Below are 27,653 nucleotides of genomic sequence, written 5' to 3' on the forward strand. Positions count from 1 at the left end.
GGGCACAGGGAGGGAGTCAGCCAGCAGCGGGGCATAGGGAGGGAGGCAGCCAGCAGTGGGGCATAGGGAGACCACCAGCAGCGGGGCATAGGGAGACAGTGGAGCACTTTGCAGCTGTCCTCAGTGACACTTTAGACATATTATAATCATTTTGCGGCCAACAACAAAATGGCTCCGCACTGTGTCCCTAAATTTCATTCTCTTATTCTTTTGGAAACACCCAGATTGGGAGGGCGGAGGTGACATCACACACAGGAGAGCAGATTCTGCCCACTTTTACTGCAGCTGTAATGTGAGCTATTTCTACAGTAGGATTTAAGCAGTATTTCAGCAGCTGCTCCCCCTAGTGTTTAAGATTAGAAAATATGAAACTTTTACATTTTATTTTTATTTTTCTGAATTAAAACCAAATACAGTTATTTAAACATAACATTAAAACATTAATACTTTATATTTTTCAGTTATTGAAATAATTTTTTTTTGACAACACCTTCCCTTTAAAGTGAACCTGTTAGGTACTATATGCCTTCTAACCTAGCAGCAGATACATATGTGGGCTAAAAATCCCTGCCTAACCATTCCTGTGTAATAATATTATTTAAAAGGAAAGTATAAAAAAAAAGGGTTTCTAGCTTACATTTTCCCTATGCTAATATGCTCTGGGACTAGTTGCAAGGGCGTTGCTTTGCCCCGATTAGTCCGCTCTCTTTCTAGGTATACACACCCATGTGGAAGACAATACCATGATTTCCATGAACCAAAGTCACCGCCAACTCATCGTCTCATTCCCCGCTTCAGATGCACTTTATGCATGCTGAGAAGTGGAGGAGACCATGCGCAGTGTGCTTGTGAAGCCGACAAGCGTATACCCAGCTAAGGAGGCCAAGGTATGATGTGGAAATGAAACTTGCACATGCGTGAGATTTCCAGGAGCCGGCCGTTACGTTGGCTCATAGAAATCATGGTATCATGTCCACAGGTGCATGATACCATGGAAAGAGGGCGGGCTAGTTGGGGCGAAGCGAAACCCTTGCGACTAGTCCTGGCGCTTATTAGCATAGTGTAAACGTAAAATATAAACCCTTTTTTTATACAATGTTATTAGACCGGGCTGATTAGGCCGGGATTTTTAGCCCACACATGTCCCTGCTGCTGGGTTAGAGGGCATATGGCATCTGACAGGTTCACTTTAAAATCATAGCAGTGCTTCAGATCAATGGGGTCAAGGCCCTGGGACTCCACCAATGGCTCAAAAACCCATGCAGAAGCTCTCGGCTTCTCCATTAGCTATGGACACATGTGAGCTCAAAATAAATTAATATTGAGCCTATACTCAGCTATGGTTTGATGGATTGGTGGGGGTCTTAGGACATTGTCCGCTACTAATCTAAAACACTTCATGTTCATCCATGCCTCTTTGCATGGAGCATGGCATTGCTTGCTGCAACTTTATTTTTAAGAAACTGTAGTTTCTAAATGTATAGCCATAATAAGTAAAGTCAGTAACTAGATGCATGAGCTAATATTGATCTGTATGCAATAATATTAATATCAATCCAAAAACTATTTTAAGGTATTTAGCAAAATGACAATATATTTATAGCCCAAAACTAACTCAGATTTCAGATTCACAGACATCACTAGGACATGATCTAAGCCAGGTAAAGCAGATGGACAAATGAGTTGTAACAAGAACAGTTGCCATGCTGTTGACAACATAGCTAATCTTGTATCCAAACACCATAGGGTGTAATGCTGACTGTATTCTATAGACTTGTCTCTGTTCCCTGGCAACCTTGAATATTAGCCTTCTTAAGAGTCGTGCATGTTTAGTGTGAAGACGAGTTAGAGGACAGCAGCATTGCAGTGGAAAGGAAATCAATCCAACACCAATATGAATAGATTTTGCACCTTTTCAGGTAGCATGGCTCATTCATTTCTCAATCCCTATACCATGGTTGCTAAAGCCTAACATTTTTATATTTGTTTCTCAGGGACTGGATATCAATCACTGTGACATGTGACTGTGGAACTGAGAGGCTGCTAAAGATCTTCAGGTCATGCCCAACCTGGCCCACACAACTTATCTACAAATTGTTGGATTTGCTATTTCAACCCTGGGCTGGATCTTGGGCTCCATTTCTACAGGACTTGTACAGTGGAGAGTATGGCACGTAGCTAACACCACCCTCATTACTTCTGGAATTGCTTGGATAGGTATATGGAGGACTTGCTTCTTCAGTCATATTTTAGTATCACCAAACCTGAAAACCATGTACTGTCAGCAATTTAGTGTGATGGACTCTTTCATACCCCGGGAAATATTTGTGGCACAAGGACTTATGTTAGTGGCTATCATTCTTGGAGCAGCTGGGAAAGCTGTATGTGTCTTTGGACTTAAAAATGTTTTTCAAGGTACGAATCATGAACCAAGAATTCCTCATTGGTTTACAACAGGCGGGATCTTAATTCTACTCTCCAGCATTTCCATTATTATTTCTGTGGCCTGGAACATGCACTCAGTTGTCAATAATTTCAGCATACCCTTTCCAAGTACATTTGGGATGCCATCCAACCCTGAGAAGCAAGAAGTAGGAGCTGCGATTTCGGTCGGGGTTGTCTCTGCTATTTTACTTTTTACAAGCGGGATCTTTTTCCTTTGTTACAGGTTACCTAAAGATTTTGATAATAGGGTACATCCTATAAGTGATGAGGATTCTATATTCTCCGATGGAGAGAGCATATGCTCAGGATTACAAGGAAATTCCAGGAGCTTTCTTTCTTTAAAACATTATTTAAATGCAACCATACACTGTGATGGAATTAAGAATGAGGCCTTTGTATGGGAGTTAGAGGACCAGCTATAAATATATATATAGATGATGGTAGATCGCTATAGCGGAAATAGTTATTATAAAAAATTAGCAATTAAATTGATAAATTAATTTTATTTTTCGAAATATAAAAACTGTGAAAATGTCTTTTTATATTTGCGTATTTTTTTCCACATATGTGACTAATTCCAGAGCAGACTTGGACTGGCCAACAGTGGAACAGGAGACTTCTCCGGTGGGCTCCCCACACTCTTATATGAGCAGTAGTTGGCACAATACCCTTGATTATGCATGAAAAGACAAACATCATTTGTATAAAAACTACTCTGTTTATTAGTATATAGAAGAAAGGAAAATTTTTTAATGAAGGTAATGTAATATTTGCATGTAGCTGAACAGAAGGCGTCCATTCAATGTTACTGGTGATTTTGGTTCCTCAAGAAGGAGTTTCAATACTCTGAAATGCGTTGAACAATAAATCACAATTTTATCTTCAAGTAATCATCCTCTTTTTCCACATGACAGCGCGGGTTAACCCTTTTTCTTCTCCCTGCCATACACCTCATTCATCAACAAGGTCTGCAGCTGCCATTGTGGTCTTGTTTTTTTGCTCTTACAGTAGTGTCTCACACAACTAACCCAGGTGAGTGATTCCCAGTAATCATTTATTCTGGGACCACCAGGACAAAACCCTATTTCTGCCTTTTTGTCTCTTCCAGCAATTTTAATTACTGTTTAATAGTAAAAAATTGTTTAAAAGAACTGTAGTCCTCAGTGGTTGATACCTTTTAATGGCTAACTGAAAAGATGGTAATAATAGCAAGCTTTGAGACTACTCAGGTCTCTTCATCAGGCATGGTATAACACAAAATCTGAAGAGTCACATATTTATACACAACAGGACATAGAATGGGGCAGCAAATAAAATAAGTTATGTGAAGCAGAACTATCAGTATGGCAAAAGGACAAACTGTTGTGGCCATAAATATTGCGTGTGAATGTTTTATTGACCTCTGATTGGGGTCTGGTCCAGAGTTGTGATGCCCCCAGATGGTCCGAGGAGCACATTTCTTAATTGATGTAAAAATACATAAATCCATGTGACACATTCATTCCTGCTCTGAATGTGTCAAAGGTCATCATAAGTTTGTATTCCCATAGTCTCCTATCTCTCTGGGACTTGAAATTTCCTTTCAATACCAGCAATTTCATGTCCATGATGCTGTGGTCTGGGTTACAAAAATGTTTGGCCACAGGTAGATTTTTGTAACCCAGATTACAACATCATGGACATGAAATTGTTGGTATTGAAAGGAAATTTCAAGTCCCAGCGAAACAGAAGACTTTGGGAATACAAACTTATGATGACCTTTGACACATTCAGAGCAGGAATGAATGTGTCACATGGATTTATGTATTTTTACATCAATTAAGAAATGTTTTCTTCAGACTATCTGGGGGCTTCCTAGCTCTGGACCGGACCCCAATAAGAGGACAATAAAACTTTCACACACAATATTTATGGCCAAAACAGTTTACCCTCTTGCCATACTGATAGTTCTACTTCACATAACTTGTTTTATCTACTGCTCCATTCTTGCTTTATCTACTGCTCCATTCTATGTCCTGTTGTGTATAAATATGTGGCTCTTCAGATTTTGTGTTATACTGAGCCTGATGAAGAGACCTGAGTAGTCTCGAAAGCTTGCTATTATTACCATCTTTTCAGTTAGCCATTAAAAGGTATCAACCACTGAGGACTTCAGTTCTTTTAAACATTTTTTTATCTCTACTGGCTAACATGGTACAAAGATATATTTTACCTGTTTAATAGTAGTTTTATTGGAATGAATGGAACAGTACAAGAGTATTGCGGTAATGGTACCTATAAGACTAATCAGGCAACTGATTTTACTTTTTATTGATCCTTAGGAAAAGTAAAGTTGAAATCCAACTTGTTGCTAGGAACAACATTGACAACTTTCTTTTGTATTAGTATTTATGCATGATTCATTGGAATCTAACCAAAACTAGTGCTAAGAAAATCTGTCCCACTTGCAATTATTAACCAATGAGGTCCCTGCTTTTATTCTATAAAAGGCCTTAGAATAATGAGAGATTGGTGGACTCCTCCGCTCCCACTTTGCATATGTTTTTTCCCCCAAAATCTGTTTTTAGTCTTAAGGGTGCTTTATACGCTGCGACATCGCTAGCGATCTCGTTAGGGTGGGACACGCCAGATCGCAGATAAGATTTGCCGAGATCGCACATAGGTCATTTATTATAGCGCCGGTCACATGTGCGATCTCGCCAAATCGTATGTGTGATCTGGCGTGTCATATCGCTAACGAGATCGCTAGCGATGTCGCAGTGTGTAAAGCACCCTTTAGTGTCTTTTGAAAAACATTTTATATATTATATAGTGTAAGTTAACATTTATAAAATAAGTATCTTTTAAAAACTTTTTTACAATTATAAATACTTTTTCAATATAACAATGCAAGAGGTTAAATGTATGGCCTAACTGCACCATTTTAACAATGATTTATCACAGTGGCTCAGATACTAGCATTGTTGCTTTGGAGCGCTGGGGTCCTAGGTTCAAGTTCCAAGGACTACATCTGCAAGAAGTTTGTATGTTCTCCCCTTGTTTGCGTGTGTTTCCTCCCATACTCCAAAGACATACTGATAGGGAATTTAAATTGTAAGCCCCATTGGGTACAGTGATGATGATGTCTGTAAAGTGTTAAGAAATATGACGGTGCTATGTAAGAAATAAATAATAACAATATCAATAAGCTGTGAATTTCACCACATTGTTACTATGGGAACTTATGGGATGTAAATAAATTCCTTGACAAGTTTTTTACATTATTGTAGGCATAATTTCAGCAGTGACTTTATGATACATAAGCGGGTGATTAGGTCTGCAGGGAGAGCTGGCAGCTTTCTCAGATACCAAGTGAACCCTGCTGAATGCAGCCCCGCCTACCCATCCTGCAAGCCCCGCCCACCCATCAGTTTCCAGAGCCCAGAACTGAGAGAGAATCTGATGTGACATCATATAAAGTAGGAAATTCTCAGCCAGAGATCAAGAGACCAGAGGAATAGCTCAGGTCCTGCAAGATATTTAGTGAAATGCTTATCTATGGCAGTTTGTTCCCAGGAAAGGGACATGTAAATTAAATTTAAATTAATGCAAAACAATTGTCTTGTAAACCTTGGACCATCGTTATTAGGTCTTTTAGACATTTCTCTCATTCAACAAGAGGAGTGTCGCTTAGTGGGAGGATTTTGTAGGAAAGTAGGAGCAGCTAAAGATGTGACATTGGGTGCAAAACCTTTGGCATTAATTTTTGGGAACATAATAAAGCAACTAATTTGTGTATAAACTTAGATTTTGATTGAAAATATAGCAAATTTATCAAAAGAGCATGAGACACAGATGTGGCCCATATTTATAAAAAGTGATCTGTCACTGGGTTTTTGCTGCCTCTGAGAGCAAAAATGTATCACTTACTTTACTGGGCTGCTTGCTGCAGTTTTTAAGGAAAACTTTTATCTGCTACAGATCTACCAATTCTCTGAATGCTGAGCTTTTATTACTCCGTTCACATCACTGATTGGCAGCTTTCTATTTACCTTGTACATAGTCAGAAAGCTGCTAATCAGTGGTCTGGTGGGGTTGGACTACCTGGCAGTAGGCCAAGTTGTCTTTAAGTATTAATCTGGTAATAATACAGTGATTTTCTAAAAACTACACTAAGCAGTGATATTTCACTGGAATCAGAGTTTTTGCCTTTAGAGTAAGCTCACATATTAGATAACAAAAACCTGGTGATAGATTATCTTTAAAACTCTCTACTACTAAGTATAGACAGACAGTCTCAATGAATGTTTGACCAAACATGCCGGCCTGTGCCTTTACATCTAGGGTTTACAGTACCCTTCATGGAAGTTGTTCGCTATTGGGGTATACCCTTCATGCAGGTGCTTATTATATCATTTTTCATCAGGATATACCGGTGCATATATATCTAGGTTTTACCAGCACCCCAAACCGAGGTCATTGGTCATTGGGTTATACCTGTCATGTAGGTGCTTATTACACCTCTTTGTAACCAAGGTATACCGGTGTGTGTATATATATATATCTAGGGTGTATTAGCAATCACAACAGAGGTTGTGTAACATTGGGTTATACTCTCCATGCAGGTGCTTTTTATACCATGTGTTATTTAGGTATACCGGTGTATCTATATATCTGGGTCCTATTAGCATCCACATTTGAGGTTACGTGGCACTGGTTTATACCCTTTTGGCAAGTGCTCATTACACCATTTACACCAAGCTTTACTGGTTTATTCACATCTTGGGTTTATTAGCACCCCTACTTGAGCTGCACTGCCACTGGGTTCATCCCCTTTTGTGGGTACGTAGTATACCATAACCAAGATTTACTGGCGTATAAATATCTCCAGGTTTCATTTGCACCCACAACAGAAGGCAGTTTTCCACTTGGTTTTACCTCTTATACAGGTGCTTACTACACCCCTGATAACCAAGATATACCAGTGCTCTGGTCCTAAGGTATCTGTTTAACTGTGTTACATACTCATACAGGTACTTTTTATTTTGTGTTACACAGGGTCCATGAACATCGGTTATGTAAGCACTTCTTTTATCAGGTGCATCTGTTACACAGGCAACTGTACAGGCAACCCTGTATATGGTGTCTTCTGATTTATTTACCCTTCCTTTATACTGGTTTATTCCATATTATGACCTCGTGATTAAGCACATTTGTGTGAAACGGCGTTCCGTTGTCCTCACCCCACTGCCTCTCCCCATCTCCCCCCATGCCTGATGTATCTGAACTGCGCTCAAGATTAAACTTTGAACACTGAAGTACGGTGGTTGCTGCCTTTCTTTCTTACAGATGGATTCTACAGATGAACGTATCTTATAATGATTGTGCACCCGTACAGACTTAAGGTACTGTCACACATAACGAGATGGCAGCTGAGTGACGGTTTCTGTGACGCAGTAGCGATCCCGTTAGCGATCTTGTTATGTGTGACATCTACCAGCGATCAGACCCCTGCTGTGAGATCTCTAGTCGTTGCAGAATGGTCCAGGCCATTTTCTTCAAAGGCGATGTCCTGCTGGGCAGGACACATCACTGTGTTTGACACTGTGTGACAGGGTCACAGTGACTGCTGAGATCGTTATACAGGTCGCTACTGTGACCTGTATTGTTCCTGCATCGCTGGTAAGATCTGACTGTGTGACATCTCACCTGCGACCTCCCAGCGACTTACCTGCGATCCCTATCAGGTCGCATCGTTTTCGGCATCGCTGGTAAGTCGTTGTGTGTGACTGGGCCTTTAGTCTATTTCAAAAAAGGTACATAAATAGCGACGACAGATGATTTCCAGCAGTGCCCAGTGTTTCTCCTGCATTTGACCTCGTGATTGCTGTACACTTGCCCTTACAGGGTTGGTATCTACCTTATACAGGTGTTTTATTTGTCCCTGCCTTGAATAATTTATCTGACCTCCTTTGTCACATCCTAAGGCTATGTGCGCACTTTGCGTCGAGGTAGTTGCAGTTCTAAACGCATCCTCTGGCAGAAATTGCTTTGCCAAAGTTGCTTTTGACCCCAGAAACGCGATAAATACGCGTGCGTTTTTACCACGTTTTAGCGCTTTTTACATGCTTTTCCATTGCTTAAAGACAGATGCGTTTTGAACATAAAGACACTGCTAAGTAAAGTTTAAACAGTCAAACACTATGAGAAAAGGGAAAAAAAAAGAAAACAAATATAATTAATTAAATCATAACGAAAATAGTTATATTTAATATAATTATAGCTGCTTGCAGGTGATCTCCTTACAATGCGTGTACTTGTATTGAGCAATGACTAGCATGACGAGTTGGAATGTGGCTGGGAGTAGATTGCAATTATAACTTTTAACTTTTTAGTGATATTTTACAAGATAAATCCATAAATTTGTGGTTTACATTTTATGATTTAAAGGGTTATTACCAAAATGGAAAGGGTTTTCTAGTATAATGATATTGAGGACCCATAATTAGGATAGGTCATAAATGCCCGAATGGTGGGGATCCACAACCACTACAATCAACTGTTACATGAGACTTATATATTTTTTTCTTATGGGGTGCACTGGTAGGTACTTGCGCGTTTCCTTGCCTTTGCCTATCTCTGCCAGCTCAAAGTGATCACGGACCGCTCTTGCAAGTGATTCTGCGGCACCCAGTGATGTCACATAAAAAGATCAGCCTTTTCTACTCCAGTCTACTGTGTCAACAGTGCATACTTGCCAATGTCATGAAAATAGACAGTGGGCTCCCTGCTGCCTAACTGCAGGGAGCCAGCTGCCAATCAGCATGACATCAGCAGAGTAGACCTAAAGAGAAAGAGCTACTTTGGTGACTTGAGGTCAAATGAAGCAACAGAATCAGCAGCAGGAGTGGTCTGTGACTACTCTGAGCCAGTAGAGATCAGTGCCGGGCAGAATGGCATGCACTTAGCAGCTACCTGACTGTAAGTTCTTAACCACATAATAAAAAAATTAAAAAAGTCCCGGATAACCTCGACAATAGCTTCAGGAGTGGCCGAATATAAATAGCGTACAAAACAAAACACCATCGCACCATAACACTGTTTAGTAGCTGCTCTCAGGGTACTTCAGATCAGCCTCAATTCATTTCAATAGCATTCACTGTGAACATTCTTCTATCTGTCTGTCTTTCTTTCTTGAGTGAAAAATACAGGCAACACTCCAAAAATGAGTGAAAAAAGTGTACTTTTTAAATAGCCCATCTAGTGTGGCCACCCCACCAGAGGGGCTAATAAATAAGTCCACTCTTTTCCCTTATTTTTGGGGTGCTGCCTCTATTTTTTCATTCAGTTTGGGACAACTGGATATTTTTCAGGTGGACTGGCGCCGATATATGCTATATATATATATATAAAATGTTTTTTTTGTGTTGCTCTTCATCTATCTACAGTGCTGGCCAAAAGTATTGGTACCCCTGCAATTCTGTCAGATAATACTCAGTTTCTTCTTGAAAATGATTGCAATCACAAATTCTTTGGTATTATTATCTTCATTTATTTTGCCTGCAATGAAAAAACACAAACGAGAATGAAACAAAAATCAAATCATTGATCATTTCACACAAAACTTCAAAAATGGGCCAGACAAAAGTATTGGCACCCTTAGCCTAATACTTGATTGCACAACCTTTAGCCAAAATAACTGCGAACAACCGCTTCCGGTAACCATCAATGAGTTTCTTACAATGCTCTGCCAGAATTTTAGACTATTCTTCTTTGGCAAACTGCTCCAGGTCCCTGAGATTTGAAGGGTGCCTTCTCCAAACTGCCATTTTGAGATCTCTCCACAGGTGTTCTATGGGATTCAGGTCTGGACTCATTGCTGGCCATTTTAGTAGTCTCCAGTGCTTTCTATCAAACCATTTTCTAGTGCTTTTAGAAGTGTGTTTTGGGTCATTGTCCTGCTGGAAGACCCATGATCTCTGAGGAAGACCCAGCTTTCTCACACTGGGCCCTACATTATGCTGCAAAATTTGTTGGTAGTCATCAGACTTCATAATGCCATGCACACGGTTAAGAAGTCCAGTGCCAGATATCAGGGAATGCAAAGCAAAACAACGCCAAAACATCAGGGAACCTCCGCCATGTTTGACTGTAGGGACCGTGTTCTTTTCTTTGAATGCCTCTTTTTTTTTCCTGTAAACTCTATGTTGATGACTTTTCCCAAAAAGCTCTACTTTGGTCTCATCTGACCAGAGAACATTCTTCCAAAACGTTTTAGGCTTTCTCAGGTAAGTTTTGGCAAACTCCAGCCTGGCTTTTTTATGTCTCGGGGTAAGAAGTGGGGTCTTCCTGGGTATCCTACCATACAGTCCCTTTTCATTCAGATGCTGACGGATAGTACGGGTTGACACTGTTGTACCCTCGGACTGCAAGGCAGCTTGAACTTGTTTGGATGATAGTCGAGGTTCTTTATCCACCATCTGCACAATCTTGCGTTGAAATCTCTCATCAATTTTTCTTTCCCTCCACATCTAGGGATGTTAGCCACAGTGCTATGGGCTTTAAACTTCTTGATGACACTGCGCACCGTAGACACAGGAACTTTCAGGTCTTTGGAGATTGACTTGTAGCCTTGAGATTGCCCATGCTTCCTCACAATTTGGATTCTCAAGTCCTCAGACAGTTCTTTGGTCTTCTTTCTTTTCTCCATGCTCAATGTGGTATACACAAAAGGACACAGAACAGAGGTTGAGTCAACTTTAATCCATGTCAACTGGCTGCAAGTGTGATTTAGTTATTGCCAACACCTGTTAGGTGCCACAGGTAAGTTACAGGTGCTGTTAATTACACAAATTAGAGAAGCATCACATGATTTTTCAAACAGTGCCAATACTTTTGTCCACCCCCTTTTTTATGTTTGGTGTGGAATTATATCCAATTTGGCTTTATGATAATTTTTTTTTTTTCTCATTGAAGACAAATTAAATGAAGATAATAATACCAAAGAATTTGTGATTGCAATCATTTTCAGGAAGAAACTGAGTATTATCTGACAGAATAGCAGGGGTGCCAATACTTTTGGCCAGCACTGTATATAAAATTGTTTTTTTGTGTTGCTCTTTATTTATCTATCTATCTATCATAACCTAGTTACATAACCTGATGAAGATTGCACAAAATACCGAAAGCAAATATGTCTACAAGGGATGTTTTCATCTTAATTGTTTTAGTATTGTTCTTACAAGAGGTCTTTGTATCCTAGAAACATCAATAAATAATCTGTGGTGGCATTCATCTTTTACTGACAGTTTGTTCCTGTAGCTTGTGTTGTTTACTACTTAGCAGAATAAGAATACCACACCATATTATGGGATTTGACACCTAACACCACAAAAACACAATTGGGTGGATATGTGATAGGCTGTGTTCACACACTACAGTTTGAAATATCTGAATGCATTTTCATGTGTTTGCCGAGGGCATTACTGTTATATTATTTTGTTTGGGATCTGTATAAAACATGTACTGGTAATCCTATATAAATTATATATCTTAAAAATCGTAACTTTTTTTTAAAAAACATTTTTTTAAATATCATAAGAATCAAGCATGAAATGGTGTTCCCTCGACAGATGACATGGAAATATATGTTTATATTACACAGCTCCATGACTGGAAAAAACTGACCGAGTGGTGCTACACTGTATCCATGGGAATTACAGAAGCAGCGTAGAAAAAGCATAGGAGTATGTTCACACTGCTATTATTTCCTGGCATTTTGAATGACTCTGCTTCTAAAAAAAGCCAGAAAAAGCAATCACAAAATGATAAAAACAAATTTTCCTATTCTTTTGCTTATGTGCACACAATGGCTTTGAAAAGCAGGCAAACTCAGCAGAAGGCGCGTCTGTAAACTTTTTCTCCAAAAGCAATTTTTTTCCAGAAGAGTTTTTTTTTTCTGATGCGTCTTTTGTGTTGTTTTTTTTCAACATTTCTTTTAAAAACTTGGCATTTTTAGAAACCTGAAGTGTTTAAAAGATATTCAAAAGCCTGAATATATGCACAGCCTGATGTCTTTTTCAGGAGGATACTGTTGCGAAAAATGCATGAACAATTATCAAAATACATTAAAAATAAAAGACATAAGCAATTCTAGGTAAAAATGGGTTACTGTTCATATGTTCAGGCTTTTGGATGACTTTAAACCACTTCAGATTTCTAAAAACGCCCAGGGGTTAAAAAAAAAAATTAAAAATGGAGTGAAAAAAATGACCGGAAAACAACAATAAAAAAGACTTCTCAAGAACCGAGGGAAAACTCTCTAAAAATCCACAAAGCGACTGACAAAGCTACACAAAAGACTGTTCCGGGAGAAAAATCTCCAGAAATGTTTTCTGCTTGAAAAACTCGTTGGGCTCAGCTGACTTGAAAAAAATGTTGTGCAAACAAAGACTTTCTGTGGAAAAAAATCTTGTTCTTCATATATTTAGGCTTTTGAGCTTTTTTTTTAAAACACTTCAGTCTTTAAGAAAATGCTCGATCAGACTAAGAAAGTGGATAGCCGTTCTTTGTGCAACCGTTCCTGATGGAAAATACTACAAACTAGGACCCGACCAATCAAAAAACTACAAAAGAAAAAACAACACGAATTCTGAAAGAAATTCTGTAAAGATGCTTAAAAAAAAAAAGTAAAACCGCTACAAAAAACAGGACAATAGGATCTGACCAAAAGTTTTTAATATAATTTATATATAAAAATAAATAAATATAATTGTAGATGGACTTATAAATTCATAATGGGTATCATATTTGAATCAACCATTAGGAATAGATAGTAATAGATAATACAGCCCTACCGTATGTGTCAGCGGATGCTCCTATGTGTCAGCGGATGCTCCTATGTATCAGCTTCTCTATTTATATGTTTGCTTCTTCACCATTTTAAACTTTATTGTTCACTAATAAAATGTAATCTATTAAAGTATTACTTTTTATTCTTTAGTTTTTCTGTTATGTTTGTTACATGTCTCTTTTTAGGTTATACAGTTGCCAGCAAGTCAGTTGAAGTCTAGAAAGCAGGAGGAGGAACAGAGTGCGGAAGTTGAAGACTGAAAAGGGAACTGCTGTGTCTTTGAAAGAACACTTAAGTGTGAATATAGACAAAGGTGTGGAGCAGGCAGATTGTTTCACTTGTTAAATTTACCTTAGAAACATGTCATTATATAGGAAAGAATAAAAAGGGGTGTAATTGTGCCACCCCCGCGTCAGCAGCTGGGCTGCTCGGATCCGGATCCGCGGTGGCTCGAGGGGTCTCTGGACCCGGGGGTCGTGTGGCCACTCAAATAAAGGGTGGCTATGTACAGGGGATGGTGTGGAAAGTTTGTGATGCCACCCGTGGTGTGTGGTAAGGGTGAAGTACCACCGCTGCGGCTGGGAGTATCCGGTGGCGATGGTGTGGGCAGCCAGGTGTTTAACCCCTCAACAAGTAGTGGAAATGCCCCGGGACTCGGTGATGGGGTCGGGGAGGTGCCGTCGGGCCGGTAAGCGTTAATTGCGTACTCACTCAGTCCAATAACGCTGACGCTGACAACCGTGGTAAACCAAAGTTCTTGATGCCGCTGCAGCAGGGAGGGAGCACGCCTGGATCCTGTGCCCGTTGGTGTTGCTTGTTAGCCTGTGACCTTGGCACCTCTTTTCTGTAGTTGGTCCCTTTTAGCTTAAAACTAAATCGGACCCGCTCACCCGTATGGCTAACGAAGTGAGCTTGCTCTCAGGGTTCACGTTTGGGATTTTCTGGACTATGGAGTGGGAAAGTGCTATCCCCCTCGTTGCGCTAGTACCCCGATTTTGGAGCGGGTGGAGAACGGATCTTGAAGGTTCCGTCCTCGTCGGGTGAATTACCAGGACGCCTGAAGGTACTTCCTGGCGTAGGCTCCACGTACTCCGTCGTGCCCTGGCCCCTGCCCGGTGATGGCACAAGGCTTTCCTCCTCAACAGTCTGTGCCCCTTGTCACGATCCCCTGCGACCGGGGTCCAGCTCCTACCAGGCCCAGACCAACGTCTGCCGCCTAGTAACTGAGGAGCCCAGCTCCTGATCACCTCTCACTTTCACCTCCAATGCTACACTCCCCTGTGACCTCTCCTCTCGAGAGTCACTCCACAACTGACTGACTCCTTACCTCCCCTTAACCAAGTGGCCAACTATATTCCCTTCAGGCTGTCCACTGGTGTGTCTGGTGGGTGTGGGGCAGAGTATTCCTAGGGTTTTAATTAGCTTGTTCTTAGCAACACCAAAGGTCAGGGACCCGTAACCAAGGAGGAGGTGGATATGATGCAGAAAAGCAGGTTGCACTATACCTTGGGACGACCTGATAGGCCAGGGCATCACATAATACTCTGACAACATTGTTTTCAGCAGCGACTTGGGAGTCAGAGATGTGTCTAGGCATCTTGCACATGCTGTTCTCATTCCATTTCAACAGTGTTTGCAACCGTTTCAGTGATTTCCAGGACCCCTTAGACTTCCCGGAGGGATCTGTCAGAAACGAGTTTCCCATTGACTTCCATTATGCTTGTTACTCAAGATGAGCACCCGAACAATAAAAATTGTTCAGCTTGAGTAATGAGCACCCAAGCATTTTAGTGCTCCCCATCACTAATAAGAAGTAAAACATGATATGGTGTCACCAATTACTGTAGTCCACGATAAAAGAGTAGGGTCTTAAGGTACCGTTTCACTAAACAATGTACCAGCGATTCCGACCACAATACGACCTGGTCAGGATCGCTGCTACGTTGCTACAGGGTCGCTAGTGAGCTGTCAATCAGTCAGATCTTCCCAATGACCAGCCACCAATGACTCGTGCAATGATGCTGCGCTTGGTAACCAGAGTAAATATCGGGTAACTAAGCAAAGCGCTTTGCTTGGTTACCCGCTATTTTCCCTGGTTACCAGCGTACACCGCTTATAGGCTGCCAACGCTGGCTCCCTGTATACGTAGCTAGGGTACACATCGGGTTACTAAGCAAAGCGCTTTGCTTAGTTACCCGATATGTACCCTGGTTACCAGCGTACGCTGCTTACACAGAGTCGGTGCTCGTTGGTCTCCCGCCGTCAAACATGCCAATGTGTGCTGCACAGCGGGAGACCAACAAGCAAAAATGAACCAGAACAGTGTGTAACGATCAGTGATTTCACAGCAGGGGCCAGGTCACTGCTTAGTGTCACACACAACGAGATTGCTGATGAGGTCACTGGTACATCACAAAACCTGTGACTCAGCAGCGATCTTGCTAGCGATTACCCTTTGTGAGAAGTACCCCTTATTCCTTATGATCTTCATCCTAATAAACTATAATAGCCTTGGTTCCCCAAAGATTCCCATACTTACAAGGGCAGTCCACATCTATACCTTCATAAATGATCCCTATAAATACCCTACGTGCCTCCCAACATGTTTCCTCATTTCCAGGTTTCCTCAAGGGACTTCAAATTGGACATTCCGATGGTATAGAGCAGTGTTCCCCAACTCCTCAAGGCCCACCAACAGCGGATTTTTTTAGGATTTCCTTAGTATCACACAAGTGATTATTTAATCACCTGCCCAGGTAATAATTCCATCACCTGTGCAATAGTAAGGAAATCCTGAAAACATGCAGTGTGAGGCCCCTTTCACACGTCAGTGATTCTGGTACGTTTGTGCTTTTTTTTAAACGTACCAGAATCACTGACATACGCAGACCCATTATAATGAATGGGTCTGCTCACACGTCAGTGATTTTTCACTGCACGTGTCTCCGTGCAGCGTACCCGCGTGTGCGTGATTGCCGCACAGAGACATGTCCATTTTTTTCTGGCATCACTGATGTTCCACGGACCACGCAGTGGTGTGGTCCATGAAACACGTGCCAGAAAAAAACGTGCTTTTAAAATAAAAATCATTTTTACTCACCCGGCGTCCAGCGATGTCCTCTCCAGCCCGTGCAGCTTGCTGCTTGTAAGCCGGCTCATTACTGTCGCGCATATTCTTTATGCGCGACACAGCCGACCTGGAAGCAGCTGCTGCGGGGGTCACCGCCGGCTGGATGCTGCACCGCGGGAGCGATCAGCACCATGGACAGCGGGAGCACGCACAGGTGAGTAGTTTTCTAAGTGCAATCACGGGCCACGGAGAACGGAGCTCAGATTGCACTTAGACAACCCACGTGTGCAGTGAATCACGGCACACGCAGGGACATGTGCTTGTTTTACACGCCAGTGAAAAACGTCACTGTTTTTCGCTGACGTGTGAAACGGGCCTAAGTGTCTAAGAACGGAGAACGGAGCCCGGATTGCACTTAGACAACCCACGTGTGCCGTGAATCACGGCACACACAGGGACATGTACGTGTTTTACACGCCAGTGAAAAACGTCACTGTTTTTCGCTGACGTGTGAAACGGGCCTAAGTGTCTAAGAACGGAGAACGGAGCCCGGATTGCACTTAGACAACCCACGTGTGCCGTGAATCACGGCACACACAGGGACATGTACGTGTTTTACACGCCAGTGAAAAACGTCACTGTTTTTCACTGACGTGTGAAACGGGACTAAGTGTCCCTTGAGGACTGGAGTTGAGGAACAATAGTGCTAATCAAATGGGCATAAATGTGGTATATACCCCTTGTCATTGTAGGCAGCTTTGCTGCCATTTTATATTTTTATTATTAATTATTCTTAATTATTATTGAATCTCAATAAAAATTCTAATTTTTTACTCCATCTCTTGTGTTTCCATTTTCTGAGCCCACATTGGACTCAGATTGTTGTTTATATTTAATCATTGATGCTTGAGCACAAATACATCCCTTTTTGTATTAAATGAGTGATGGTTTGTAGGATATTTACTTGTTTGTGTATACCATGAGATGCATATACTGTTTGGCTATAGGATGTTCACAAGGGGCTTGATTGATTACCTTGCCTATGGCATATAATATACTTTCCTTGAGTGCATATACCTTTAGGATGTACATATTGTGTTTCCATTACCATATGGTATCATTCTAAAATGTATGGGGTATAACTTGATTGTAGGTTTACAAAATACTTACTTTTTCTATATATTTTATATATTTATTCCAGAGCCTTAATATTCATATCTTTGTTACCACCACACGTGATAAATATACACACACCTGCACTATGCATGCTATATACACTGCAATACTGCATCATAGTGACCACAGGACCATAATCACCTTATCTAGTCTTTGAAGACATTATTTAGGATAATTATTTAGTATAAGAATGAACATCTGATTGACATTACTTTTTTCTCATGTGTTCTCAGGACACTTTTATCTCTCTAGTTTATGTAGACAATGAGAATAAAATTTAATCACATCCAAATGGATCATGTGTGATGATGTTTTTTTCAGCAATAATCTTATCCCCTCATCAATTTATATTTTATTTGTGTATCCATTGTCATTTTTGATACTGAATAAAGATGATTAGTTTATATTTCTAATAGGAGCCTGTTTTTCTTTTGTCGGATCACTGTTATACGTCCAGTCCGATCCATGGACAGCCCGGTATAGAGAAGAAGAAGCTGAGCAGAATGATTTATAGGTTTGTTGGAAAAAAATCAGTATAAAAATTGTATTTTATTGATCAAACTACCTGGTGTTTGTGTACATATGGGTCTAGTGGCAATCTTACAAGTGACCTATGGTTACTTTTGCAGGCACTGTCAATCACTTTTGCCCCAAAACATGTACATCAATCTGATCTGCTCCTTTTGCTCTATAACACCTTGTCTGCCGATTATATACAGTTTTCAACATGATAGATTCCCTTTAAGAATTTTCATCAGCACAAAGTGACAGACCTTAAAATGAAATCATGATCAGTGATTTTTCACTGCACGTGTCTCCGTGCGGCGTACCCGCGTGTGCGTGATTGCCGCACGGAGACATGTCCATTTTTTTTTCTGGCGTCACTGATGTCCCACGGACCACGCAGTGGTGTGGTCCGTGAAACACGAGCCAGACAAAAACGTGCTTTTAAAATAAAAATCATTTTTACTCACCCGGCTCCAGCGATGTCCTCTGCAGCCCGTGCAGCTTGCTACTTCTGAGCCGGCTCATTATTGTCGCGCATATTCATGATGCACGACACAGCCGACCCGGAAGCAGCTGCTGCGGGGGTCAGCGCCGGCCGGATGCTGCACCGCGGGAGCGTTCAGTACCATGGAGAGCGGGAGCGGGCACAGGTGAGTTCATCTCTAAGTGCAATCACGGGCCATGGAGAACGGAGCCCGGATTGCACTTAGACAACCCACGTGTGCCGTAATTCACGGCACACGGAGGGACATGTGCGTGTTTTACACGTCAATGAAAAACGTCAGTGTTTTTCACTGACATGTGAAACGGGCCTAAGGCCCGTTTCACACGTCAGTGAAAAACAGTGACGTATTTCACTGGCGTGTAAAACACGCACATGTCCCTGCGTGTGCCGTGATTCACGGCACACGTGGGTTGTCTAAGTGCAATCCGGGCTCCGTTCTCCGTGGCCCGTGATTGCACTTAGAAAACTACTCAAATGTGCGCGCTCCCGCTCTCCATGGTGCTGATCGCTCCCGCGGTGCAGCATCCGGCCGGCGGTGACCTCGCAGCAGCTGCTTCCGGGTCGGCTGTGTCGCGCATAATGAATATGTGCGAGAATAAGAAGCCGGCTCAGAAGCAGCCGGCAGAACGGGCTGCAGAGGACATCGCTGGACGCCGGGTGAGTTAAAATGTTTTTTATTTTAAAAGCACGTTTTTTTCTGGCACGTGTTTCACGGACCACACCACTGCATGGTCCGTGGAACATCAGTGATGCCAGAAAAAAATTGACATGTCTCCGTGCGGCAAACACGCACACGCGGGTACGCCGCACGGAGACACGTGCAGTGAAAAATCACTGACGTGTGAGCAGACCCATTCATTATAATGGGTCTGCGTATGTCAGTGATTCTGGTACGTTTAAAAAAAGCACAAACGTATCAGAATCACTGACGTGTGAAAGGGGCCTAAGAGGAAGAAAAACTGCTAGACAATTACTTAGAACTGGCTATTCTCATATGAGACATGTAATGACAGACAACCTATTGAGCTTTTATTTCCTAGCAGTCCATGTGGGAGAAGGGGCTGCACAGTTGAGTTATGTTACGTCTGGGTGGTGGAAACACTGGACCGTACACCGGGTTCCCTTGGTGAGGCAGCCAGGCCGGTCACCCCGCCAGAGGGTCTTGAAGCACGGCAGCCGAAGCACTACTGGTAGCAAGACAGTCCGTAGGAAGCGGGAAAGTAGCTGTCGCTGAGAACACGGAGTTCCAGAAGGCAGTCCGGGTGACGAGGCTCAGGGTGCAAGGCTGGGTTGAAGGGTCAGACGGAATCCGGAACCTGCTGAGCGAGGGGACGGGTCACCAAACGGAGCCAGGGACTGGAGACTGGCGGAGCTGCAGAGGTGGTGGAAGTTCCGCCGAAGTCACCGTCAGTAGGACTGGAACAGACGTGGTCAGGGCCGGCTGGCGTGGCAGGACAGGCTCTGCGAGACAGACAGGGGTTAATACTGGACACAGCAATACGGGGACCTGAACTCCTAGCTTACTAAACACGTAGAACAGGCCCCGCCCACTAGGAAAGAGAATCCTAATATACCCTGTACCTGTCTATGCAATTTCCTGTTTGTAGGTGCTGGCCCTTTAAGAGAGGGTCAATGACCGCGCGCGCGCCCTAATGCGCATGCGCGAGGCCCGTGTGCCAGAAGCCAGTCCAGGGAGCGGTGCAGAGGTAGCAGGAGTGCCCGGGTGAGTGTCCCATGTCGCAGAGGGGCGCCGGGAGCGGGAAGCAGGACACATGGGGGGCGCAGATGAGGAAGAAGAGGCCGGGACCGGGGTGGTGAGCAGGGAACGCCGCCGGGAACTGGGAGGCGGACCACGGGGACCGGAGAGCGGGGCACAGGGACCGGGAAGCGTGACAGTACCCCCTCCCCCACGCCCCCCTCCCCGCAACCGGGACAGAAAGGCACGAATCAGAGGGGTGCCAACATTCTCCCGGGGCTCCCAGGACCTATCCTCGGGACCATAACCCGCCCAGTCCACCAGGAAGTATTGCCGACCTTGCACGGTCTTTATGGCCACGATATCCCTTACCGCATAGATGTCATCGTCAGCGATGGGAGGAGGAGCAGTACCGGCACCAGCAGAGAAGGGACCAAGGACAACAGGCTTGAGCAAGGAGACATGGAAGGAGTTGGGTATCCGCATCGTGGCCGGAAGCTGCAGCTTGTAGGAGACAGCATTAATCTTGCTGATGACTTTAAACGGCCCGATGTAACGAGGACCCAACTTGTACGATGGCAACTTCAATCGGACATATCTGGATGCAAGCCAGACCAGATCACCTGGAGAGAAACACGGGGAATCCAGGCGCCTTTTGTCCGCATGTCTCTTCATCCGCAAAGAAGCACGCTCTAGGGAAGTCTTGACAGAGCTCCATATAGCTGAGAAGTCCCGAACCAGAGCATCTGCCGCGGGGACATCGGAAGCCGAGGATACTGGCAACGTGACAGAAGGCTGAAGTCCGTAAACGACCTGGAAGGGAGAGCTGGAGGTGGACTCGCTGATGTGTTGGTTGTGGGAGACTTCAGCCCAAGGAAGAAGCGTGGACCAATCGTCGTGATGGATGTTGACGTAGTGTCGCAGGAAGGAAGTCAGGATCTGATTGACCCGTTCCACTTGGCCATTCGACTGAGGGTGGTAGGCCGAAGAAAAGTCCAAGATACTCCCAGATGTTTGCAGAGAGCCCTCCAGAAGCGCGAGGTAAACTGAGTTCCTCTGTTGGACACAATGTGTGCAGGAAAGCCATGCAATCGGAATATGTGTTGTATGAAGGAGTCAGCTAGCTCCTGGGCAGAGGGCAGCCCGGCCATGGGAACGAAGTGAGCCATCTTTGAAAAACGGTCCACCACAACCCATATGACCGTGTGTCCAGAGGACAAGGGTAGGACTGTAATGAAGTCCATTGCAATATGTTGCCACGGAACGGAAGGAATGGGCAGGGGCAGAAGATGTCCATATGGTAGGTGCTTGGGTGTCTTGTTCCGGGCACAGGATGGACAGGCTGAGACGAAGGTTGCGACGTCTTTACGGAGGGACGGCCACCAATAGTGACGGACAATCATGCTCCAAGTCTTCTTCTGACCAGCATGGCCGGCGATCTTCGAGGCATGACCCCAGTGCAGGACTCTCTGTCTGTCAGTATCTGAGACATAGGTTTTCCCTGGGGGTATCTGAGTCAGAGCGACAGGAGCCACCGGAATAATTTTACTGGGGCTGATGATGGGCTGGAACGTCTCCTCCTCCAGCTCCATGGGCACGAAGGACCTAGACAAGGCGTCTGCCCGCACGTTCTTATCCGCGGGCCGAAAATGGAGTTTGAAATCAAATCGAGCAAAAAACAAGGACCAGCGGGCTTGTCGCGGGTTCAGTCTTTGGGCTGACCGTAGGTACTCCAGATTTTTGTGGTCTGTGTAGATGATCACGGGGTATACTGCTCCCTCCAAGAGGTAGCGCCATTCCTCCAAGGCCAGCTTGACGGCCCGTAACTCCCGATCACCGATGGTGTAGTTGCGTTCGGGTGCCGAGAAGCTCTTGGAGAAGGATCCGCACGTGACCATCTACCCGGTGGAGGATCTCTGCATCAACACTGCCCCGGCCCCTGAGGAGGAGGCATCCACCTCCAAGGTGAACTGTCGGTTCAATTCAGGGCGATGGAGAACCGGGGAAGAAGCAAACGCCTGTTTCAAAGAGCAGAACGCGGCATCGGCCGCCGGTGGCCAGTCCTTAGGATTAGCTCCCTTCTTAGTCAAGGCAGAGAGAGGCGCAGTCAGGGCAGAGAAGTGCGGGATGCATTGACGATAATAGTTTGCAAAGCCGAGAAAGCGTTGGATGGCCTTCAGTCCGGAAGGAGGAGGCCAGTTGAGGATGGAAGACACTTTCTCTGGGTCCATCTGCAGGCCAGTGTCCGAGATTACATAACCCAGGAAGGGAAGAGACGACTTTTCAAAGACGCACTTCTCGTACTTGGCGTACAGACGGTTCTCTCTAAGCCTTTGGAGTACTAGCTGCACGTTCTCTCTGTGGGTCTGTAGGTCCGGAGAGAAGACCAGGATGTCGTCCAGATACACCACGACACAGACATAGAGGAGGTCTCTGAACACGTCGTTCACCAATTCTTGGAAGACTGCCGGAGCATTACACAGACCAAAGGGCATGACACAATACTCGTAGTGCCCATCACGAGTGTTGAATGCAGTCTTCCATTCGTCTCCAGAGCGAATGCGAACCAGGTTATAGGCCCCACGGAGGTCCAACTTGGTGAATACACGAGCTCCTCGGAGCCGATCGAAGAGTTCAGGGATGAGTGGCAGAGGGTATTTGTTTTTTACGGTGATCTGGTTTAATCCTCGGTAGTCAATGCAAGGGCGCAGATCACCTTTCTTCTTCTTGACAAAGAAAAACCATGCTCCGGCAGGGGACGAGGACCGCCGAATGAACCCCTTTGCCAGGCTCTCGGTGATATAGGCAGACATGGCCCGTGTTTCAGCAGGGGACAAGGGGTATATCCTACCTCTAGGAGGCGCAGTTCCCGGCAGTAAGTCGATGGCACAGTCGTAGGGACGATGAGGGGGTAGTACCTCTGACTCCTTTTTATCAAACACGTCCGTGAAGGACCAGTAAGCAGAAGGCAGTCCTGGTAGAGACTCTAGAACCGGAGGACGTCAGATGGGCTGTATGGATTTCAGGCATCTCTCGTGACATGAGGAGCCCCATCGGGTAATTTCACCTGTACTCCAGCTGACCGACGGTTCATGTGCCCGTAACCATGGGAGTCCCAGAAGGATCTGATGAGACATGCGTGGGAGGACGTAGAAGGTAATATTTTCAGTGTGCAGGGCACCGATCCGTAATTCCACAGGCTTGGTGGTCATCGAGACGGTGTCAGAGAGGGGTCTCCCATCTACAGAGGCGATCACCAGCGGTTTCTCTAGTGGGAGGACAGGCACCTGGTACTTATCCACCGTGGCCTGCTGGATGAAGTTGCCTGCTGCTCCGGAATCGAGATATGCCTCTGCCGTGAACCGGGTCTCTTCTGTTGTCACTTGAACAGTCCATGTGACAGAGTCTGAGAGAGTCCCAGCACCTAGGGTGGCCTCTCCTACCAAGCCTAGGCTTTGGAGTTTCCCGGCTTCTCGGGACATGAACGTAGCAGGTGTGTGCCATCTCCGCAGTAGAAGCAGAGACCCTTTGCTAGTCGGTCTGCTCTGCGTTGCTCAGACTGCCTCAGGCGGTCAATCTGCATGGGCTTGTAGGTAGAAGCGCCAGGTGACGCCGACTGGGGAGTGATGGGCTTCAGTGGTGGGGAGGAGTGCCGTATCGGACACCTCTCGCGGGACACCTCTTTGGATCATTCCTGGAAGCGAAGATCCACTCGGGTCGCTAGAGCGATCAAGGCATCCAGGGTGGAAGGCACGTCACGACCAGCCAGCTCATCTTTAATACGGCCCGAGAGTCCCTCCCAGAAGGCGGCGGTTAGGGCCTCATTGTTCCACCCCAATTCTGAGGCCAAGGTGCGGAAGCGGATAGCATATTGGCCCACCGTCAAAGTCCCCTGACGTAGCCTGAGGAGCAATGAGGCGGAAGCGGAGGCGCGTCCGGGCTCGTCAAAGGTAATACGAAAAGCCTGCAGGAATTCCTGGATGTTGGTGGTTACCGGATCCTCCTTCTCCCATAAAGGGTTCATCCAGGCCAGTGCTTCTCCCTCCAGATGGGACATCACAAACGGCACCTTGGCTTGGTCGGAGGCAAACAGGTGCGGAAGCAGCTTAAAGTGGAGGGAGCACTGATTCAAGAATCCTCTGCAGGTCTTAGGATCTCCGGCATATCGGGGTGGAGAGGCCAAGCGGAGTTTAGAAGATTCCGAGGAAGCCGCCACGGGAACAGCGGCCATGGACTGTGCTGTAGAAGCCTGAGATGCCAGGGACGTGGCTGTTGCTTGCAGCGTGTTCAGGCGGGTATCCACCGAGGACATGAAGGCCAGCATGTGGGACAGGGTCTCGCGCTGTCGTCCGAGTTCCTGCTGCAAGTTGCCCAGCTGGGCCGCTAGTGCTTCGGTGGGATCCATGGCCTGTTCTAGCTGTTACGTCTGGGTGGTGGATACACTGGACCGTACACCGGGTTCCCTTGGTGAGGCAGCCAGGCCGGTCACCCCGCCAGAGGGTCTTGATGCACGGCAGCCGAAGCACTACTGGTAGCAAGACAGTCCGTAGGAAGCGGGAAAGTAGCTGTCGCTGAGAACACGGAGTTCCAGAAGGCAGTCCGGGTGACGAGGCTCAGGGTCCGAGGCTGGGTTGAAGGGTCAGACGGAATCCGTAACCTGCTGAGCGAGGGGACGGGTCACCAAACGGAGCCAGGGACTGGAGACTGGCGGAGCTGCAGAGGTGGTGGAAGTTCCGCCGAAGTCACCGTCAGTAGGACAGGAACAGACGTGGTCAGGACCGGCTGGCGTGGCAGGACAGGCTCTGCGAGACAGACAGGGGTTAATACTGGACACAGCAATATGGGGACCTGAACTCCTAGCTTACTAAACACGTAGAACAGGCCCCACCCACCAGGAAAGAGAATCCTAATATACCCTGTACCTGTCTATGCAATTTCCTGTTTGTAGGTGCTGGCCCTTTAAGAGAGGGTCAATGACCGCGCGCGCGCCCTAATGCGCATGCGCGAGGCCCGTGTGCCAGAAGCCTGTCCAGGGAGCGGTGCAGAGGAAGCAGGAGTGCCCGGGTGCGTGTCCCATGTCGCAGAGGGGCACCGGGAGCGGGAAGCAGGACACATGGGGGCGCAGATGAGGAAGAAGAGGCCGGGACCGGGGTGGGTGAGCAGGGAACGCCGCCGGGAACCAGGAGGCGGACCACGGGGACCAGAGAGCGGGGCACGGGGACCGGGAAGCGTGACAAGTTAAGGTATATCTCATTACAAACCCTTGTATCATTTCTCCTCTTCTAGCACTTCCAGCTCAGCTGCACAACCTTCCTCACCCACTGTCTGTCCAGAGATGAGACAAAAGTGTCTTGTCTGTTATGCACAATTAGCCTGACCTCACTGCAGATTAATTACAAGTTGACAAGATTTTGTGAGTACACATACATAACTGTGATTACTGATACAGTTGTCTCATTTCCAGACAGTTTGTGGTAAGGGGCAGCACTGCAGAGGTAACAGTACTATGAGATGAAGAGCGCTGATAGAAGAGTTTGTGATGTGACACAGCTTAACTCTGCTGTACTGCTGCTCTCTACACAGGAGCTCTGAAATGTTAGTAATCACCTATGTCCATTGTACACACAGTAATTGGTGCTGTGTGGATTTCTGCAGTGAGATCAGTCTGTCTGACATTACATCTCACACAAGAGTATTCTACTCTATGCTTATAATGGGGGCGTGTTCTTCTTTCCCTTGAATGTTGCTGCATGTTTTTGCTTGGTCAACACGACACAGGGGGATGAAGTACACACTCCTAGTGAAAACCTTCTGATAACACCCACTTGTCTTAATGAAAATTAACTAATTTGCTACTAAATACTTTTACTGCTAATATCTCTGCAACAGAGAAGTGGAATTAGAAAACACAAACACATTTTATTTCATTTATTTTATGCGTCCTGCGTCCCCTGCACAATCTATGTAGATTGTGCATGAGATGTGCGCACAATGCTTTTATGAACGCAGCGATTTGGGTGCTAAAATTTTGACCCAAATCCGTGCGTTCATAAAAGCAGCATGTCAATATTTCTGCATTCTGGATGCAGCCCCCACTCTGTCTACAGTATAGAAATAAAACTGCATTCATTATGCAGTCTTTCTGCAACGATTTGAAGCGCACATGTGCTGTCAAATCGCTGCAGAATATTCTGCAGTTACGTGCGCATGAGCCCTAAAACTGCTGGAGTTTCCCAATGACTTCCATTATACTCGTAACTAGAGTCAAACCTGAGAACCCCAATACTCGATCGGGTAACAAGCAGTGGCGAGCACAGTCGCTCATCTATATATATAATTGCCTTATTCTGTCTGTCTGTCTGTCTGTCTGTCTGTCATGCTCCGAAATTGTGTCCTTACGGTGACACAAAGCTGATTGGCCGCTGGGCTCGCCATGGCCCCGCCCCCCCACACGGATTGGCCTCTCGCCCCGGCTCTCTGCAGGCCCCGCCCCCCTCACGCAATGCACGCTCGCTGTGGCCCAACTGACACGGGGCTCCGATTTCCAGGTGAGTACACACACATCAGATCACACTCACTCTCACACACACCTCACACATCACATCCACACATCACAACATGCTGGGATATCGCTTGCTTCTACACCGGCTCCGTCAGGATCCCGGCAGCGCCAGACATAACCTTGCGATGCTGGGATCTTAACGGAGGCCGTGAAAGCTGGTAACCATTATACACATCGGGTAACTAAGGTCCCTTAGTTACCCGATGTGTATCATAGTTACCAGTGTACACCGGCTCACACTCACTCTCACACACACACCTCACACACACATCACATCGCATCCACACATCAAGGTCCTGCAGCTGCGGAACATACATAACATAACAGCACACACACACACACAAATCAGATCACACTCACTCACACACACACATCACATCGCATCCAAATACTCACAACATCCTGGGATATCGCTTGCTTCTCGGCGGCGATATTGTGCTGTGAGCTTCCAGGACCTGACGGAGGATCACATGGCCAGAAGCATGTGACATCCCCGGATGTTGTGAGTATCAGCGCGTATGTGCAATATCGTCAGTGTCTGTGTGTGTGAGTGTATGCGATCGGGTGTGTGTGAGTGTATGCGATCGGTTGTGTGTGTGAGTGGATGCGATCGGTTGTGTGTGTGAGTGGATGCGATCGGTTGTGTGGGTGAGTGGATGCGATCGGTTGTGTGGGTGAGTGGATGCGATCGGTTGTGTGGGTGAGTGGATGCGATCGGTTGTGTGGGTGAGTGGATGCGATCGGGTGTGGGTGAGTGTCGGCAGAGGAGCACGGCGTGCTGGAGGAGGCTGGGAGCAGAGAGGCTAATCTTGGGGAAGGCTGGGAGGGGGAGGCTGATGCTGAGGGAGGCTGGAAGGAGAG

The 27,653-nt window shown here is 45.4% G+C and overlaps 1 protein-coding gene across 1 annotated transcript; it reads left to right on the forward strand.

The window, feature by feature from the left end:
- Window positions 1-1,849: 1,849 nt before the first annotated feature.
- On the forward strand, window positions 1,850-3,223 carry CLDN34 (claudin 34). Its single transcript, XM_075333494.1, has 2 exons — window positions 1,850-1,919; window positions 1,995-3,223. The coding sequence occupies exon 2, from the start codon at window positions 2,061-2,063 to the stop codon at window positions 2,865-2,867; it is 807 nt and encodes a 268-aa protein (XP_075189609.1). The 5' UTR covers window positions 1,850-1,919; window positions 1,995-2,060; the 3' UTR covers window positions 2,868-3,223.
- Window positions 3,224-27,653: the final 24,430 nt, after the last annotated feature.

The sequence above is a fragment of the Anomaloglossus baeobatrachus genome, chromosome 2, assembly GCF_048569485.1.
Source record: "Anomaloglossus baeobatrachus isolate aAnoBae1 chromosome 2, aAnoBae1.hap1, whole genome shotgun sequence".
In the NCBI taxonomy this organism is placed as follows: Eukaryota; Metazoa; Chordata; class Amphibia; order Anura; family Aromobatidae; genus Anomaloglossus; species Anomaloglossus baeobatrachus.